The 20,902-nt window shown below is 40.5% G+C and overlaps 1 protein-coding gene across 6 annotated transcripts in view; it reads right to left on the bottom strand.

Annotated features, from left to right (window-relative positions):
- Positions 1–20,902, bottom strand: part of MED14 (mediator complex subunit 14) — a 73,118-nt gene that overhangs the window by 15,063 nt on the left and 37,153 nt on the right. For 2 of the 6 annotated variants that reach the window (XM_070067489.1, XM_070067488.1), the window contains 8 exons: positions 17,128–17,288; positions 16,895–17,041; positions 15,164–15,255; positions 14,364–14,516; positions 13,792–14,061; positions 9,321–9,461; positions 5,431–5,542; positions 1,498–1,629 (listed from right to left, as the gene is read on the bottom strand). In XM_070067489.1, coding sequence (XP_069923590.1) covers positions 1,498–1,629; positions 5,431–5,542; positions 9,321–9,461; positions 13,792–14,061; positions 14,364–14,516; positions 15,164–15,255; positions 16,895–17,041; positions 17,128–17,288 — 1,208 coding nt within the window. The remainder of the gene's footprint in view (positions 1–1,497; positions 1,630–5,430; positions 5,543–9,320; positions 9,462–13,791; positions 14,062–14,363; positions 14,517–15,163; positions 15,256–16,894; positions 17,042–17,127; positions 17,289–20,902) is intronic. The other 4 variants (XM_070067491.1, XM_070067490.1, XM_070067493.1 and 1 more) reach the window with 2 other exon arrangements.

Below are 20,902 nucleotides of genomic sequence, written 5' to 3' on the forward strand. Positions count from 1 at the left end.
ATCTTACAAATCAGTAAGAAAAAAACATCACAAGAACATTGGCAAAGCATAAAAATGGCAGGCATAAAATAAGATACACCAAAGACCAATGAACATAAAAAACAGGTTCAACTTCACTAATAATCAAAGAAACACACATTAAACAATACCATTTTCCACCTATCAAAATGGCTAAGATTTTTAAAAGTCATAATACCCTGTGTTGACAATGATGCAGGACAACAGACATTCTCGTATGATGCTATAGGAAATTGGTACAGCCTTTCGGGTGAGCAATTTGCAATATGTTTCGAAAGCTTTAGACTTTCTCAAACCCTTTGAGACAGCAATTCCACTTCTAGGAACTTACCTAAGGAAATAATCATGGATGTGAGTAGAGACAGCACCATTTTTAATTGTGAAAAAATGGAAACATTGTAAACGTATAATACAGACAAGGGAGTAGTCCAAGCTATTTAGGATGATGATGTAGAGTATTTTACTGACAAATGTTCCCAACAATATTAATAGTAAAAATCAAAATCACAGGTGCTACACAGCTTAAAAACAGAGGAAACTCTCTACGCTGTGAAATGGCATAGTATTCATGATATGTTAAGTGAAAAACGGCACTGAACACAATGTACAGTATGCTGCCATATGTGTAAAAGGGAAAACACGTATAGCTTCTGTATGTATGAGACAATGCTGCAAGAACAAGGAGTTGGGGCCAGTGCTGTGGTGTAGTGGGCATCCCATATGGGCACCAGTTCTAGTCCCAGCTGCTCTTTTTCCGATCCAGCTCTCTGCTATGGCCTGGGAAAGCAGTGGAAGACAGCCCAACCATTTGGGCCCCTGCACCTGTATGGGAGACATGGAAGAAGCTCCTGGCTTCTGGCTTTGGATCGGCCCACCTCTAGCCATTGCTGCCATTTGGGGAGTAAACCAGCAGATGGAAGCCCTCTCTGTCTCTCCCTCTCACTGTCTGTAACTGTAGCTATCAAATAAATAATAAATAAAAATAAGGAATTAATAATCTTGAAATGCCTCTGGGAAGAGGATGTGGTTGGTAGAATAAAAAGGAAATATTTCACTGACTACTACTTCTTCCAATTCAAAATAGAATTTTCACGAGAAAAAGTTAAAATTTCAAGTTTCAAAACAATTCATATGGTAGGATACCCCTATGAGGAGGTGTCTGAGGCGGTTAACAAGAAGATGGGTAGAGAGCAAGCGAGAGCAACAGAGATGCAAGAGGGCAAGCAAGCAGAGTGAGAGACAGGAAGGGCAAGGGACAGACAGCAGATGGAGCCAGAGTCCAAAGCAGAGGGAGACTAACTGGTCATCATTACCTCTGGGTGGCAGGCTTAGAAAACATTTCTTTTTGTTCCAGCAATACTTTTGCTATTTCCTCAATAATAAACCAGTGCTAATTTTGCAATAAGAACATTTATTAAACAAAAAATTACTTTCACATCAAGCTCTTAAAACTATAGCAACTTCCATGTATGGACTCACCATGTGGACTAGCAAAACTGGCCCCTGGTCCTATAGAGATTCCATGCGAGGATGGGGGAGGAGTTGCAACAAATGACGCGGGTGATGGGGCTCTCAAAGCCCCACTGGGGGAGCTGGCAGCATGCAGATTTCCTAATAAAGGAAAATAATTACAGATGATCTTGCAGGACACATACTATGTCCTGTCCAAAAGACCCCCAGGCTAAAAATCTCCCTACAGGCTAAAGAAACAGTTAGTAAAGCTCCCGTAAATAGCACAAAGAAAAAGTAAAAAGATTTCATTATTGAAAAGAGAGAGCTCAAATCCACGGGCCCAGAGTTCTAGCTCTTATATTGATTGGCTTTTTAAAAATTAGGGGTGCTTTTTTCTTTATTCACTCGGTCATTCAACAAGTAGGCATGAATGTAGCTTCATGCTAAACACTGTTGTAGGCACTGGGGATGCAGTGGTTAACAAGGGAGATAAAAATTGTTGCCCTCAGAGAGTTTATATTTTAGTAGAATGAGAATGACAAGTACCTGTCATGTAATGGAAAAAACTAGAGCAAAGTAAGCGGGCAATCTGGTGGTGCTGGGGAAGTGGGTGTCCTTCTTTATATATAAAGCAATGGAAGATCTCTCTAAGAAGAGGACGTGTAAGCTGAAAGACATGAAGAAAGTGAAGGATAAGGCACAAGGATATCTAGAGGATAAGATATTCAAGGCAAACAGAAGAGCTACTGCAAAGGCCCCACCGATGGAAAAAGCAGTTACCAAGAACAGAGGGGAGGCAGTTTGGCTGGAACAGAGTGAGCAAGACAGGGAGCAGGAGAAGAGGTCAGAGAGGTTCAGGGAACAGCAGTGGGTCTCAGATCACAGGAGGACTTGGGGGTCACTTTAAGGACTTGGGGTTTACCTTGAATGAGTGGGAAGCCAGTGCAGCATTTCAAGCAGGAGTCATGAGCTAACTTCCAACCTATAAGGATCACTCTAGAACTCTACTGCTGTGGGAAAATCAGAGCATGGGAGCATGGGCAAGGCGAAGAGCAGGGACACCGGAAACAGAGGCGACTGCAACAATCCAGGTGAGGGAGGACCAGCAGCTTGGACAGAAGGTTGGAGTAGTGAGAAGTGGCTGGATTTGGGGTAAATTCTGAAGACACAGGAGCCAGTTTTTGCTAAGTGACTGAATGTTACAGTGAAGGAGGAGGAGTCCCTCATGAATCTAAAAGCTCCGGTCAGCAGGAAGGAGGGGGTTACCATTAACTGAGTGTGTGTGGAGTGGGGGAAGACCACCACTGAGGGTGAGAGGATCAGGAGTTTAGTTCTAGCCATGCTGAGTTTCAGGTAGCTACCAGAGATTACGTAGGCTGAATTTAGAGCAGAAAATACAGGATCGGAGTTCAGAGGGAGAGGTCTAGTTGAGTGATATAAAAGCCTGAAAGACATGATCTTAAAGATGGTATTTAAAGCCATAAGAATTGTTTTAATTCAGGATTATAAAAGGGGTGATCATGACTACCAAAACTGTAGGAAAAATGCAACATTAAAGCACTTGCTACATTACCATAACTACTTTCATTATCAGCAAGTTTAACATTCTCTACAACTGTGTAAGATAATTTCATATTTTTATCTTCTATAATAACTAATGTCTCACATTCAATTAAGAAGGTCATCCACTTGATTAACCTTTAAGTTAATTATCAGCTACATGATCTGAACAAGTGACTTGACTTGTCCACTCCTCCATAAAATGGGGCTAATAACATGACCTACACCACGGGTTTGTCGTGAAGATCAAATGATTAAAGAGCTTAGGATAGGGCTTGGCACATAGTAAGCATTATATACCTTCTACCACTATAATTATTTCAAAATAATTCTTTCCTTTCCTACTATGCAAAAACAATCTCAACTTCTATCCTAGAAACACTCCTCTGAGGTTCCATGATGCCTTTGTCCTGCTTGTCTACTTCTACCTTAGAGGTTCCTCACCACTGACCACACACTGGCAACCCTAGAGGCAGAGCTCACCCACCCAGTCAGCCTTCCAGACCCTAAAATGCCAACAATTTCCGAGTCTTCATTTGTGGTCCAATCATCTCTGAGAAGACACGGGCTTCAGTACAGCCACATGCCTGGACATCTTGAACTACAAGTCTATGGGAACTTACAAAGCCATGGGTTCAAGAGAACTCCCCCTCTTCCCTGTAAAATCTGCCCCTCCATCACTTCTGACCCTCAGAGTTATGCTAACTTAACTCTCACTGGCCCCTAGTAAAATCCAACAGTGGCTTTCCATACCCACACAACAAAGGGCGCCGTCTCTAAGAGCCTTGTCTCTCCATGTTCCCACCACTGGGGAGTCTACCAGCTCCTGAAACCTCGGGCTCTGCACACTCGGGAATCCCTCCCTCGTCCATGCCCCTGCATGCCTAATTGCAACCCAGCCTTCAAATCCCAGCTTAACCAGTGCTAGGAAGAGGGCAGCAGGCAAGAGATTTCCAGAGAAGAAATGATCAACCCCTTTATGGAATGCTCTTTCAGAAGCCTGAATGACCCCTTGTAATGATACTCATCACACTTGGCACTACAGACGTAGACTGTTAATACAAAAACCTAAAAAGAGGAAGCACACTCTCCCTCCCAAGCCCCAAAAAGGGAAGGGGGAGGATTTAAAGATTTCTAAAAATGAAGATCTATTTTTTTTTTAAGTCATGCTACTACAGTAGTAATTGGAAGAGCAAATGAGTGGCTTAAGCATGAGACATACGGTGCAGGTGCATCTGCCAGGATGTGAGCATCTGGGCAGCTCTGGATGTCAAGCAGCCCCATCTGGGCAACAAAGCAGAATAGGGGCTGGTCAGAGAGGGATCTGTCATGTACCAAGCCCCAGACTAAACATTTTATGGGAGTTATTTCATTCAATTCTCATAACATCACTGAACAAAAGGTTTTATACTACACAATGTAAGTAGCTGGTTAACAAGTGATGTCTCTACATTTCCCATCTGTAGATTAACAGGCTCTGCTAGTCAATACAAATTTCTAATACACATACACGTTTCCTTATTCTACAAATGAAAGCAGTGGGCACTGCAAATTCTGTGAACATTTAAAAGCAAATGTATTTGTTTGGCTCATCACTTAAAAACCAGAGTTTTATGTAGCTTCATATTTGTCCTGTTGTTGGCTAAGTACAAATGCTTATGATTGGTATAAAAGTACTTAATGCTTTTAACTGAATAGACTGATTATTTATATTAAATTAAAGATGTTTACTACAATATGCATTTTAAAATTATTTTACATACATCTTTTAGGCTAAGCTTCTTTTTTTCAACAATGATCATTTTGCTCTGGAAATACTGTTGTTCACTCACGTTAAAAGTAAAAATGTAGCATTCTTAAGCATTTTTACAGTGTACTTCATGGGGCTGCCAACAAAGCCATATTGACTGAACAAGCAGGCAATGCACTGCCCAATTCTGACAGTTGCGAGTGGGCCAACACCCGAGCGTGGCAATTTTTTTTTCCCCCTAAAAGGGTTGGCATAGCAGGAAGGCAGCCAGAGACACCACATACACAGATGTGCCTGAGTTCCAGTGGGACTTTATTTACAAAGACAGACAGTAGACAGGCTCTGGCCCTCACGTCTTAGGCTGTCAACCTCTTAACACAGGTTTCTTGGATTAGCACCCCTTGGAGTTGTACCACGAGTTGGGCTGTGGGTGACAAGACTGCCATTTAATTCACACCTTTTGAAGTGCTCCTGAGCCATAAACACAAATTTCACACAACTCTGCCATAATGCAGGAATAGCAAGTAACTAGTCACAGACTAAAAATGAAATTCTCCCTGAAGCCTGAGGCTGGATATATGGTGGTTTCCAATGTGCATGTGTGTTGGATTTGAAAGCTGTACATGACAAGAGAATAAGCAGTATCTTACCTGGAGACTGTGTGTGCATCATGGAGGGAGACTGATTGACTGTGCTGTGGTAAGATGTAGGGGGTGAAGTAAGAGGGTAAGCGCCTGATGTTCCTGGCTGTTTTGGAAATGGCTGAAAAGAAGAAAATGAAATATTAAATTTGGACAACCATCAGTGGTATAAAAGTGTGGCTTTACCTAATTAAGGCTACAGTGTTAACACTGGTTACCAAATAGGAAATGTGAGTTAAGAAAATGTGTAAAATACATATCGATAACACAAGTCTTCAAAAACTCTGACTTTCAAAATGTAACAAAAATGGCATCATCCTTGTTTCTGACTGTAACATCACTGCTTCTGTCCCTCAAGGTGTTTCGTGCTCATTTGATCTACCATATCACTGACTTATCTGTATCACTTATCCACTATTTCACTGGTTCTAAGACTTTTATTTCCCCACATTTTAACATCTCTGCAATCAGGGTGCACCTTTCTATTCATGGCATGTTAGTTTAACTGGCACTGTTTTCTCTTTCTTAGCAGTTCATAAAATATGGTGCATCTTGCATTTGGTGGAGTTTCAAGTGAACAAAACAGCATAGATAGTTCAGCCTGACCTCTACTACGTTTACCTCCATCTCTAGTAATGAAAAACCAAGGACAATCTACTTTGTCTGTATTTTTAAAAACTGAAGCATGACTCACATAAAGTGCAGAAATTTTAAATGTCCAGTTTGATGAATTTTTTGTAAATGTAGTTACCATGGAGATTGAGATACTGAAAAACTAACATTACCAGCAGCCCAGAGGCTCTTTTGTACCTTCCACATCTTTACCACCGTTCCAAAGATAAGCACTATTCTCCCACTTCTATCATACAAGCTTAGTTTTCGCTATTTTTGCATTTCATACAAATACTGAATATACATTTTATGGTTTCTGGTTTCTCTTGCTTAACAATGTCTTGGCAAAATTCACCAAGGGTGTTGCATGTAGCAGCAGTTTGTTTCTTCATTTCTGTAAGGTATTCCATCGTGGGGCCGGTGGTCAGCCTGCAGCGCCGGCATCCCATATGGGCGCTGGTTCGTGTCCTGGCTACTCCTCTTCTGATCCAGCTCTCCGCTGATGGCCTGGGAAAGCAGTGGATGATGGCCCAAGTGCTTGGGCCCCTGCACCTGCATGGGAGACCCAGAAGAAGCTCCTGGCTCCTGGCTTCGAATTGGCCCAGCTCTGTCTGTTGTGACTATTTGAGGAGTGAACCAGCAGATGGAAGACATTTCCCTCTGTCTCTCTCTGTCTGTAACTCTACCTCTCACATAAATAAATAAAATCTTTTTTTTTAAAAGGCATTCCATTCAATGTTTATATCCCAATTTATGTTTGAGTTGTTTACAACTTTTTGGAACAATAATGCTGCTAAGAACATTCTTGGGTTTTTAATGCATTTGTGTTGCATACATGCCTAAGGGTAGAACTGTTAACTCACTCACAGGCATGCATAATGTTCAGCTGGAATACTGCTCAACATTACTGCAAAGTAAGTGTATCACTTTGTCACAGTAAATGAGAGTTTCAGTTGTTCCGAACACCAAATGTTGGCAAAAATTACCAACTTTGCTCAAAATCATTTTGGCAAATACTTGGTGCAATTTCATTGTGGTTTTATTTGTATATTTTTGTGATGAGAAATGTCAGAACATCTTTTCTGTGCTTACTGGCTATTTGGACATCCTCTTTTGTAAAATACTTTAAATCTTGAACCCATTTTCAAAACTGGGTTTTTTCCTCCTTATTGACTCTTCTTATACTATTTTAAAGAAAGTATAAAATTCAAGTTCTTTAACTCACAAACTATAAAATCAGATATTTAAGTATATTGTTTTATCCAACAATGTAGAATGCACCTTTCTTTTTGGACATTTATAATTTTTTAAATTTATTTTTTAGGGAATACAAATCTCATAAGTATAACCTCAGGAATATAGTTATTCTTCCCACCATACTCATCCTCCCACTTCTCCTCCTCCTCCCTCTCCCATTCCCAGTCCCATTCTCCATTAAGATTCATTTTCAATTAACTTGGTACACAGAAGACTAACTCTATACTAAGTAAAGAGCTACCTTATAATTAAACCTGTGATCTTCCTAAGCTATTATATTTTCTTCCTTCCCTATCTCACGGACTAGCTTATTAATTCAAACTATTCATTTTATATAAAAAGTAAGACTACCTGCTAACATCAAGTAAAATGTACATGAATCCCTTAATGAATATTTTTTCTACACAACTATCTTATCACAGAAACCAACAGCTTGCAAATAAGAGTGTAGCACAGATATGCAGTAAAAAGAAATATAATTGAAATTGTTAAATAAAAAATGCTCAATCCTCAAGAGTACCTCATGTTGAAGCCACTGATTAATGACATTTAGCCACAGCTGATAAAAGTCTTTTAAAAGAATTCTGACTAGCATTAAATGTCAAATTTAATTTAAAAACAAGGTTGAATGAGACATTAAGAAAAAGCAGAAAATTCCTAAAATTTTCACAAAGTGACAGATCATTCTAACTTTTCCAGAGTATCTTACTGTTTTCTCGATCTACCCACTTCTAATCTTTCTTCTGCCTTAGCCTGAACTATTTTCCTATTAACAATCTCACGTTTAAGTATGAAATACTGCTGGTACACAGACTTCTTAGATGTGGCTCAGCCCCTGTTCCACATCAGGTACAAGTGAAACCTACAATGCAAGAAAGGGGGCTTCCGCAAGAAAAATGATGCTGTGGCCCCTGCTGGGTCAAAGCACTTCTCCCCCATGGTGGCCCAGCTTCCTCAGAGGGAGAGGATTTCATTCCAGTCAACGTTTGGACATCATTGAAGAGCCACAGAGCCTAACTCCACAGAGGAACATGGGATTTGACTGAGCTTCCCTACATCTTCATGAAGGTCAGAAAGGGAAACAAATAGTGAGAAGGCCAGAAACCCAGGGATGAGCTGTCAGGACAACACACCTTCCAGAAAACCTTCCTTCTGGTAAAAGTCTGGTACTTTATATCCAAGAGGTTAGCACTGGAAAGTCCCAGTTACTAAGTAGCCAGACCAGAAGCCAGGCACTAAAACAAGCCAAGTGGATAATCTGCACAATGTTGGTTTCATGCAGTGCTACTTTGCGAAAGCTTCTCAAGGAGAAGCAGTGAGCTGTTTTGTAAACGAAATCCAAAGGATGCGCCAAAGAGCCCTTACCTAAGGTTACATGTTCACATGCAACCAAAACCAGGGCCGTGGAAGACTTCAGGCCAGACACACAACGAGTATTTTCCAGGATAGGACAGCACACAGTCCTGGTGAAGGGGTGAAGGATCACTGGTCACCTGCTATTTCAGAAGTGTGAGTGAGGAAACATAGGCTGGCCTGGGGGCCCGCTCAACTCTCAGAAACACAAAGATGAGTGGACGACAAAACCGGAAGCTCCTAAGGTTCTGTAATGGGCTTATCCAAATGCTTGAAATGTGTACACCTGTTCTCTGGAGGAGTCCCTAACAATCATCAGACATCTGGTTCACTGTGCTCTACTCTAATAACACAGGTCTTTCAGGGAGTGGTGAGGACACTCTCCCCCAAGATCTCAGATCCCACAGCTGATGTTTCCATCCTTGGAATCATTCAACATCATCTTCAGTACACAGGTGATCTGAGTGTCTGAGATTCACGCTAACTCTAGCACTATTCACTTCCCTTCACTGGAAGCCCTGTCTCCCTCTGTTGCTGTTTCTTCATAATTGAGAATTTCCTGAGAATCCTGGGCCTACCACAGACATCCTAGCCTTTTAACAAAGAAGCTCTGACACCTGTAGAACTTGTAAAGTTACAGAAATGTTACACTGTTTGGAATTTCAACTCAACATTACCTGTTGCTGGGGTGGTGGCTGGAGTTGTGATATTAAAGAATCCATCATATCTCCACCTATAGGAGAAGGGGGGTTATCATCCTCATTTACAGATCTTCTCCGAGCATCCTGGTTGCTGTCAACAAACATATTCAGGAACGTCTATGGACATAAACAAGTGAAATTCAGATTACTTAACAAACATATTATGTCCATCTCTGAAAATTATCATTAGGACAACCTAGGAGAGACAGTGCATGTTTTGAAGGAATACGGTAATTGAGGACAATGGTTAACAAAAAACAACATCTAAGTAAAAAATCATATCAACTAAGAAGTATTACACAAGTGAAAAACTGAAAAAAGAAGGGCACCCTGGCAACATTTAACACCAGGTCAAAATATTTTCTTATTAATTTCTGACCCAGAAATGGGGGAACAATTGAAATGGCCACATAATTTCAATGCCTTGGGAAATCTTCCATTTAGCGAGTTCTCAACTTTTAAGCTAGAAAATGACAAGAACACTGCGAAAGAAGCCTAAGCAACTTTCTCATTTTTACACTACATGATTTAATCTCGAACCATCAAGAACGGGGCAGCCTTGTTTTACAGAATACTTCATCAGAAAATTGAGCAAGGCCACCAAGCTTACGTCTCAGGCACAGGTCCTTTAATACTCCCCACCTTCCCGGTCTTCAAAAATACCTATAATTAGTTTATCAGAATCAGTAAAGACCTATTCAAAGCACATCATCTGATTTTTAATTAAAGATGGTTTCATAACACAACACAAACCTCACCCTTTCCCAATACCTCACTAAAACCACTGAAAAGAAAATTAAAGCGGTAAGTCACAAAGACAAAAAGGAAAATAAGAGAGAAAATAGAAACACATTCTGGAGGCGGCAAAGCAGATGGATGAGTGGAAACCAAACCATCTGATGCAAGAAAGCTGTATTCTAAGCAAGCTGTGGGGAAAGCCAAGAAACAAAGCTATTTCCATCCAGAGCTTCAAGAGACTTTGGAACTGGCAGCACCAGATACGCCTGGAACTGGGGATGAACGTGAGACTAAAAACAGGACAGGGTGAAAATCTCTTCATAGGACATTGAAGCCCTCCCGGCTTTGCCACTCACACTGAACTCAGGAATTTCTACTACCCTGGAGGAGCTTCTCCTCCATCCTGGAGGAGTACAAGACCAACAGAGAAGGAACATCATATGAAAAATGAGGATTAAGTCTTAGATGCTAGACGTTGAAAACAGTTTTCTTCTTTCATTTGACTTCCCCAAAATTGGGAGGCAGATGCATTCCTACCTTATGTAGGAAACGTAGTACCCTTTCTTGGTACTCACACCATCCCAATGGAAGACCTAAAGCTACTGACATCAGGAGTTACCCAAAAAACTGGCCCAAGTAGATCATCCTGCAATGAAGACCACAGTCAGTAAGTTTTATCTTTAAATAAAAGCAGAATTGACAATCACTTAATATTTCAGGAAAGACACAAATATGAAAGAGATCAACTCCTCATCCTGTAAAGCACAGTGGAAAAAATGGAGATTATCCAAGAAGAAAGGAAAGGGGAGACAATATAGCCATAATAGAATGTCATAAAAGGATGGTGTAAAATGAACACTCATAAATAATAAAAAAAAAAGAGCTTTTGGAAATTAAGAAAAAAATATTGGTAAAAATGAAAAACAGAAGGATTAGAAAAACAGAAGAAATCTCCCAGAAACAAAGGGACATAGAAAAAAATAACAGTCAAAAAACAAAAGAAATAAGAAAAGCAAAGGACAAGGTCAGGATTTAAAACATCAAAACAGCAGGGGCGCCAGAAAGACCTAACAGAAAAGACAAAGCAAACAATCAGGATATAACATAAGAAAATTTCCCAGAGCAAAAGGATGTAAAAGCATTCACATTGAAACAGCTCAAATCACTTAAGATCCAAGAAGTAGAACAGCATTAAATGTCACAATGGAAGCTAGAAGACAATGAAGCAGCGCACCGGCCCGTGGCTGCCATTTGGGAGGTGAACCAATGGAAAGGGAACACCTTTCTCTCTGTTTCTCTCACTGCCCACTCTGCCTGTCAAAAAAAAAAAAAAAAGAAAAGAAAAAAAGAAAGGAGTGGAGGAGCAGGGCTCGAACTAGGCACTCCGATATGGCATGTGGGTATCCTAAGCTGCAATTTAGTGCTGCACCAAACATCTGCCCCTTCTTTTCCTGGAAAGTATCAGTTGTGTTTTTTTTTAAAAAAAAAAAAAAAAAAAAAACTTAGCTTTCTCTGTATTTCACTAACTAACCCTTAACCTCTCCCTCAGTTATGTAATTCTTCTCTAAGTACATACAAAGAGACCAGATAACTTATCGGCTTCATCTTGTAGAAATCTCTTCCCCAGTCCTCCAACCTGCTTCATTCTGGATTGCTAGCGCCCCAGGCCTTTTTCACAGTGTTGGCTCAAGATTGCGGCGAGGTTCCTTCACTTCTCTCTTGTGGTGCCTGACCTGTACCTTGTAGCTTGGGACTCATATCTTTTTCTTGGTTTACTTCATTGTTTTGTCGGAATACCTTCTACAATAGAATGCCTTCTCCCATGGAGAAGGTCTGTGGGAGGTTAAAATAGTGTAAAAATTTTGAAAACATTGCTTCATTGTTTTTTTTTGTTTTTTTTTGTTTTTTTTTTTTTTTACAGGCAGAGTGGATAGTGAGAGAGACAGACAGAGAGAAAAGTCTTCCTTTTGCTGTTGGTTCACCCTCCAATGGCCCCCGTGGCTGGCGCGCTGCGGCCGGCGCACCGCGCTGATCAGAAGCCAGGAGCCAGGTGCTTCTCCTGGTCTCCCATGGGGTGCAGGGCCCAAGCACTTAGGCCATCCTCCACTGCCTTCCCGGGCCACAGCAGAGAGCTGGCCTGGAAGAGGGGCAACCGGGACAGAATCCGGCGCCCCAACTGGGACTAGAACCTGGTGTGCCGGCGCCGCAAGGTGGAGGATTAACCTAGTGAGCCGTGGCGCCGGCACTCCTCCACTTCTGATGGAGTAATGTGCATTCTGGGAGGCAGCAGGTGACAGCTCAAATGCTTGGGTCCCTGCCACCTAGGTGGGAGACCTAGATGGAGTTCCAGGTTCCTGGCTTCAGCCTGGTCCAGCCCTGGCTGTTGTGGGTGTTTCGGGAGTGGACCAGCAGATGGGAGATCTCTCTTTGTCTTTCAAATAAAATAATAAAATAAATAATTTAAATAAATAAAATTTTAGTAAGCTAGGTGGAATGGTGTTGACATATTCATAGTAATGCAAACACTGAAAAACTATAACCAAAATTGCTATCTAATCATATTACCAAGATAGGAGGAAAGAAGAATATATTTATGTACTAGGGGCAACCTGGATGGAAGAAGGCAGACTTTAAAAAAAAAAAAAACTGAAAAATAATACATAGTTGGGGCCAGTGGTGTTGTGGCACAGCAGGTTAAGCTGCCGCCTGCTCCCATATCAGATTACCAATTTGAGTCTGACTGCTCTGCTTCTGACCCAGCTCCCTGCTAACCTGCCTGGGAAAGCAATGGAAGATGGCCCTAGTATGTGAGTCTCTTGCCACTCATACGAAAGACCCAGATGGAAGTTCCTGGCTCCTGGTTCCAGCCCAACCCTTGCTGTTGCAGCCTTCTGGGGAGTAAACCAGCAGATGGATGATCTCTCTGTCTCTCCCTGCTACTCTACCTTTCAAATAAATAAATAAATTAAATAAACCTTTAAAAAATTAAATTGTCATTTCCATTCTGAGAATCAGATGCAGTACTAACAGTGGTGTAAGCATGCTATTTAGAGATATGGATATAAATACCAAGAGAATCAGCTACACAGAAACGGAGAACAAGTGTGTCTAAGGAGCAGGAAAATGACAAGAACGGGTCGCAGGAGACTATTTTTCATAATAAGCCTCTAGGAACAGTTTGATTGGAAACTATAAACATGTACACGTGAACTATCACATGTCACCAGGACCTCCAGGGGCTGTGGCCCAGGACCATACATTTTATAAAATTATCAGAGTTGAACTGATGACCAAACCTTTTTGATAATCAATGATAAAGACTACTTTTAAAGTTCCTTAGAATTGCAAACAGCGAACATGACTCTCTCTTCATAACTTTCGCCTCACTCATCCTCTGCAAGCTAAGGAAATAAAGGACTTTTTATCATCGTGTACACATGGGTAGCACTTTATCAGAACTTCCAGCTCTCTCAGAATGAAGCTGCAGTCAATGAATAAACATTGCTTCTTACAAGGTGGCTTCAAAAACTCCATGGTAAAAATGGAATTAAAAGATAGCATGTGTTTTCTATCAACTATTTGAAGCCCCCCTCGTATTAAATTTAAATAGGAATTGGTTGCTTTTCCCCATTATTTCCCCATCAAAGGAACTGTTTTATTTAGAGATCCTTTTTATGTTAACTCATGCTGTAACACTAAAATCTGTTACCTTTAGTCCTGGTGCAGGATAAAAACCTTCAACTAACTTGCTGTTATCAAAAAGACTATAAGCACCATCCCGTATTGCCACAACACCTCGACTCCGGCAGTATATGTCAATGCAATACATGTTCCTGAAGGCCAGCCTAATGTGGGTGGAAGACTGTGGCAGAATGGAGAAGCATTGGTAGGCAGTGTTGGTTCTCTGCGTCAAGCCTAACATTGGCACAGTGGGGAGTTTGTTGATGGCATTTAATGGAGCCTGAGTATCAAATAGTACCTATAAGGAAATACACAGTGAGAACAGCCAGTTTTTGTACAACTGTTAAAATCTCAGACTTGTCAATGTATAAAAAAATCAAACAATATCCTTCCATAAACTTTTCCTTGAAAAGAACATAAAAGTACATCACTGTAACCACTTTATCTAAGAAAATCTAAGAAAAAAAAGTAGCTTTCAAGACATAAAACAGAAAGGTATTCACCTTTGTCATTAAAGATGATTAAGTACACATGATTTTTCTGAGGAGTTTCGCCTGAAACACTAAGTCTTATTTTTAGACAGAAAATAAATGTAATTACCTGTAATAACTGAACCACATTTGGTGTTTTGTTGAACATTTCTTGAAGCTGATGGAGAATGGTATTGTGACAATTACTGCAACCTGAGTTTGGGCCAACAGTTCCCAATGAAATATGAAACTTCTGATGGATAGAATTCCATTGGATACTAATCTAAATAAAAGAAATTACAGAAACTGAGAAAGTAACATATTCAAGTCATAGAAAAAATGTTAAAAGGCAAAGTATCAGTGACCTAATTGAGATATTTTTTGAAAACAAGACTTGACTTAAACTTCAGATGTGCTGTTAATATGGGCCTAGTACATTCCCTAAGCATGTGTATTAGCCCTCTTTTTTATAGAAAGCTTTCATTTAATAAATATAAATTCCATAAGTATAACTTTTGGATTATAGCTGTTCTTCCCCCCATACCTGTCCTCCCACCCCCAAACCATCCCACCTTCTACTTCCTCTCCTATCCCATTCTTCATTAAGTTTCATAATCTTTCTTACAGTAATCATATTGCCAAACAGATTTGGAAACAGTGAAGAAAAAAACAAATATCCAAAGCACAACACCTTGTCCAAAATTCTCAAGATCATATGCCCTATCAAAGAGGGTGTTATTTTTATTTTCACCTTTAAAGAGTTAAGCATTATAGCATACTATATTTGTAAACAAAGCACTTAAAATTTATCATTTTATTCCTTATTTTTGATTGAGTCCTTACTTATTTCAAGGAAGTTTTCGTTTTTTTGAGTTCTCAATTTCTAAAAAAAGTTATGAGAAACTCCAGAGCTTTAATTCACAGACTTACTGAGCTCCCTTTGGTGGTCCCATAACACAAGATGAGTTTTCGATAATTATAAACACGAACTTCCGAGAAAATATTTAGATGAGCAGGTATGTCTAAACAGAAAGGAAACAAAAAGGAGATTAATAAACATGCAAAATTTGAAAATATAAATTTGAAAATGGAGGCATTTTGGCAATACTGTTTGCCTGAATATAAAGATCTCTAATTATCATAGTCCTTACAAGAAAAATCTAGCCAATAGCAGAGTCTGCTTCCATTTCTACAAGGGGGCAGAAGAGAAGGAGACAGACTGAAATAGTCAAGCATAATAGTCAGGGGGCTATAACACCAGCTCTGCCACTCTCCAGCTATGTGACCTTCAGCTAAGTTCAGTCTCTGTGACATACTTTCTTCATTTATAAAATAGGGAACGATCCCTATGTCATTGGGTGACTATGAAGATTAAATAAATCAGGCCGGCGCCGTGGCTCAATAGGCTAATCCTCCACCTTGCGGCACCGGCACACCGGGTTCTAGTCCCGGTCGGGGCGCCGGATTCTGTCCCGGTTGCCCCTCTTCCAGGCCAGCTCTCTGCTATGGCCAGGGAGTGCAGTGGAGGATGGCCCAAGTGCTTGGGCCCTGCACCCCATGGGAGACCAGGAAAAGCACCTGGATCCTGGCTTCTGCCATCGGATCAGCGCGGTGCGCCGGCTGCAGCGGCGGCCATTGGAGGGTGAACCAACGGCAAAGGAAGACCTTTCTCTCTCTGTCTCTCTCTCTCACTGTCCACTCTGCCTGTCAAAAATAAAAAAAAAATAAAAAAAAAAAGATTAAATAAATCAACACAAATTGCTTACAATATTGTATGGTGCACATGTGCACAAACAAACACACATATATGTATATGTGTGTATAGTATGTAGGTAGAACATGGTTTATCTGTGTGTAAAATTTTCTGGAAACAAAACTTAAAGAGTGGTTGTTTCCAGGGGAAGGAAAGTGAAGTCTGATATAAAATGGCCACTCAGGGGCCAGCACTGTGGCACAGCAGATTAAGCTGCCACACACATCCCATATTGGAGAGACACCCAAGTCCCAACTGCTCCACTTCTGATCCAGCTTGCTGCTAATGCACCTGGGAAAGCAGCAGCGGATGGCCCAACAGCTTAGACTGCTGCACCCACATGGGAGACCCAGAAGAAGCTCCTGGCTCCTGGCTTCAGCCTGGTCCAGGGCTGGCCACTGTGGCTATTTGGGGAGTGAACCAGTGGGATGGAAGATATCTCTCTGATTTCAAATAAATAAATAAATCTTTAAAAAATTTTAAAAGTGCAGCACTGCAGTGCCAGCATCCCAGTAAGGGCACTGGTTTGTGTCCTGGCTGCTCCCCTTCTGATCCAGCTCTCTGCTATGGCCTGGGAAAGCAGTAAAAGATGGCCCAAGTGCTTGGGGTCCTGCACCCACTTGGGAGACCTGGAGGAAGATCCTGACTTTGGATCAGACCAGGTCTGGCCGCTGTGGCCATTTGGAGAATGAACCAGCAGATGGAAGACCTTTCTCTCTGTCTCTCCCTCTCTGTAACTCTGCCTCTCAAATAAATAAAATATCTAAAACCTTTTTTTTAAAAATTGGCCACTTAATCTTCATTAGACATACTTTTCTTTTAAATACAATGTATATTTTAATTTCTCAGTTAAAACGGAGGGAAGGGATTTTTCTTTTTTTGAAATTTAAAAAGATTATTACATGTACCTGGTAGAGACCGTGCAAATTCCAACACACACTCATAGAGTCGCGCAATGCTATTCCAGTCATTAAGGAACATCTCAACCACTTTTCTACCTCCAACAGGTTCAGACAACAGATTTTCATATGTCAGATAAACATGCCGGGATGGTCCTACAGGATTATAAGGGAAAATTACTAGAAGTCAATACTTTAAACAGCCAGAAATATGTGAAGACAAAGTGTGTGAAACATCTCACCTTGCTCCCTGGTGGAAGTGCCATTAAGTGGACAATTTGCAAACACTAACTCTGCCACCCATGTGCGATTATTTCTACCTTGTAATCGGAAAGTACAATCAAGAAGAGAGCGGTCTAGAGCTTTTTGGGTTTCTTCATTAACACCTTTACAGGGAGGGATTCTGGAGATAAAGGAGAGTATATTAATTGCATTTTCCACAGAAAAGACACAGCACAGTGTTCACACTGCCAGGCAGGGTATGACATTAGAGCCTCTAATTCTCCTTCTAGATACCTTCTGCAAAGTACAAAGTCACAGTTAATACTACTTACCCATTTCCTTTCACAGCAACAGATTAGTACTCTCCCTTTCACACAGGGGTAATTGTCTTTATCCACACTTTTATTATTTAAAAAGACCACGCTTTTACAGGATGGAAATCAAGACTAGTAGTTTTCTACAAAATCTACCCAGAAAACTCTTAAGGAAAAGCTAATGTGAACAAAATACTCTAAAATCACTCTTTGAAGATGAGATGATATAGTACAAAGGATAGGGGCTTTGAACTTGGGGCTCTACTTCTAATGCAGCTTCCTGCCAATGTATCTGGGAAAGCAGTGGAGGATGGCACAAGTGTTTGCCCCCCCCCCCCAATTTGGGAAACCTGGAAGAAGCTCCTGGTCCCTGGCTTTGGCCTGGCTCAGTCTCGGCCATTGCGGCCATTTGGGGAGTGAACCAGCAGATGGTTCACACACTCTCTTTCTCCCCCAACTCTGCCTTTCAAATAAAGAAATAATTCTTTTTAAAACAAAAAAGGCTTATGGGAAAATGGAATTAGAAGTTTCTCTTGGTCTAAAAAAATCTGAAATTTATGCAGTTTTTTTCACAATATGGATTTTCCATAAACTTTTTTGAGGTCCCTTTGTGTATCCCATACAAGAGGAATTACGTATACCTTTGGTGGCTTAAAATACCTACTTCTGCATCTTCCTTCCACAGCTTTATGAACGATATCATTTCTCAAAAAATTACAAGGTAATAATGTATTTCAGCTGTTAATTTCAGTGAAGGATGACATGAGATAATACGTTGTTTAATTACACATTATTCCTTAACTCAGAGAAGGTGGTAAATTCTCCAATGTAGTATGATGATTATAGAAAGGCAATAAACCTAAGCAACTAGATCAACACATCACATAGTATTCCATAAATATTGCAGTTTTTATGTATCAGTTAAAATTTTATAAATGTATGCTTTAAATACTAAAAAAGAAGGAACATAACACCTAGAGCGGGAATTTCTCATTCCTGGCAGTACTGACGTTTGAGGCTGGATAATTCTTTGTGGCAGGGAGCAGTTCTATGTAGCCTTGGTCTCTACCTACTAGATTCCAGTAGCACCTCCCAGAATGAAAAATATCTCCAGACACTGCCAGATTTTCCCTAGGGGCCAAAACCACCGAGGAGTAGAAAAGTAATGACCTTAGAATAAATAACCAAGACTGTGTATAGTAAAAATAAATAAAGAAAGAAAGAAATCTGAAAGGGGGGGATGGAGAACCTATACAGATTATATAAAAATAGAATTTATGTAGTATAGAAACGTTCTCATTACAATTTCCATCATAGCTCCTTTTCAATGTATGGCTCTTAAAGTTTTTCAAAAGTTAATCTTTCATACTACATAATTTTTATCACTACTAGAAAGATTCTTTCAAACTGTATTTTGGGTAATCATAAAAATTGTGTATATTGCATATATGTTCTTCAACTTGAGAGATACACTGAGGACTTTCTTGCTCTTATATCTTACAACATAACCCTTCCCATAGGAGTTATAAAGCAGTCAATTCACACAGATTTTTTTAAATGTTTTTACATGTTTATTATTTTTTTATTCAAGAGAGAGAATAGTGCTAGCTCTCATCTACTGGTTCACTCCTCAAATGTCTGTGACAGCCAGGGTGAGTCAGGCCAAAATCAGAGTCCAGAACTTCACACAGGTTTCCCACAGGAGTGGCAGTGACCCACGTACCTGAGTCATCACCCGCTGCCTTTCAGGGTGCTCATTAGCAGGAAGCTGGATGGTGAGCAGAGCAGCTCGGATTTGAATCAGGACCTCTGCTATGGATGCAAGTGTCCTAAGTGATTGCCAACCCCAATGATCCCACAGACCTTTAAATCTTGAATTTGAAAATATAAATGTAATATACTATTTTCTTTTCATATAAAATAGGTTTTTCATGAAATCCATCTGGTAAGAAAATGGAAACACAGGAGCCAGCACATTTTCAGGTGAGAACCAAGGTAAATGTGTTTCTTTCGATTTATGCTCTCAGGGACAGTAGGATCCTCAAGATGAGTTTTATGTCACGTCCTTAATCTGTGATGGAGATACAACTAGCTCTCCTTTCAAGAAGACTGCAAAATATTTACTTATTTTTAACTGAAAAAATAAACTACAACTACTACTTTAATCCCTGCGGCATGATGATGTGAGGAAAAAGGCAAAGCAACCAGGCTCCCCAAAAGGAAGATATTGTATTAGCCAACAATTCAGAACTGAGGAAAATATTTCCTAGACAACAGATTAACCTTATCTAGAAACTTTTAATTCAAAATGTTTTCTGATCGAAAAAGCTACTCCTGACTGATTGTTTTCCTGTTCTTCTGAGGACTGGACAAACTGAGGAGGAAGTAGGCTACAGTCTTCTAGGGCAGTTCTGCGTCAGCTTTGTTCTCAGGGGTTCTACAAGCATCATTAACTGCATTCTGGCTCTGTAGTGCAAAAGTAGGAAGGTCACTCGAATGCTAGTAAAACAAGTACAGGAAACTGAAGACTGTTTCATAAAGGCTGAACACGCGTATGCAGGACAAGCTGACTCTCCCAACTCGCAAAAAGCTGTGCCTGGGCATTATCAGCATAATGCTACAGAAAGCAAAGAAACACTACGGGTGCTGAGAAAACCCTTGTAGGTGTGGTCACCAGACAGGACCATTGCCCATGACTGTAATGTGAGTTCGGGACAAGAGTTCAAAAACAGGTAATGAAGATGCTGGTCTTGAAATTTGTGTCTCAAGCTTCATTTGTGCCATACGATCAAGGCTCTTTTTAATCTGCACAAGGCAAGCACTCCATGAACCATGGTAATCAAAGAAGCTTTTTTTAAAAAATAAAATTTATTGATTTATTTGAAAGGCAGAGTTACAGGGAGAGAGAGATCAATCTTTCACCTGCTGATTCACTCCCCCAGATGGCCGCAACGGCCAGAGCTGGGCCCATCTGAAGCCAGGAGCCAGGAGTTTCTTCCAGCCACACGGGTGCAGGGGCGTTAGGACTGGGGCCATCGTCCACTGCTTTCCCAGGCCATTAACAGGGAGCTGGATCAGAAGTGGAACAGCCGGGACTCAACCGGCACCCATTTGTGATGCCAGCACTGCAGGTGGCAGCTTTACCTGCTAGGCCACAGCGCTGGCCCTGCAATCGAAGAAGTTTACTGTAGTACATCTGATATGATTTCTGAGTACATCAAAGAGATTAAGTTGAACAAGAATAGAACTTAAAAAAAAAAGGTGCCCAATTTTAAAGCTTTCAGGTATGAACTCACATTCCTATTTAATGTTAAAATATCTAGGACTAAAAACCTAAGAGCTTCTCAAGATGAAATGCATTACAGCAATTACATACTAATCAGATATGGATACAGGATTTTAATTTAATAAAATCATGTTGAGACATTAGTTTTCCCTTTTTCCTTTCTATACCCTACCCCAACAACGAACAGCATTTACT

Source organism: Oryctolagus cuniculus, chromosome X, assembly GCF_964237555.1.
Source record: "Oryctolagus cuniculus chromosome X, mOryCun1.1, whole genome shotgun sequence".
Taxonomy (NCBI): domain Eukaryota; kingdom Metazoa; phylum Chordata; class Mammalia; order Lagomorpha; family Leporidae; genus Oryctolagus; species Oryctolagus cuniculus.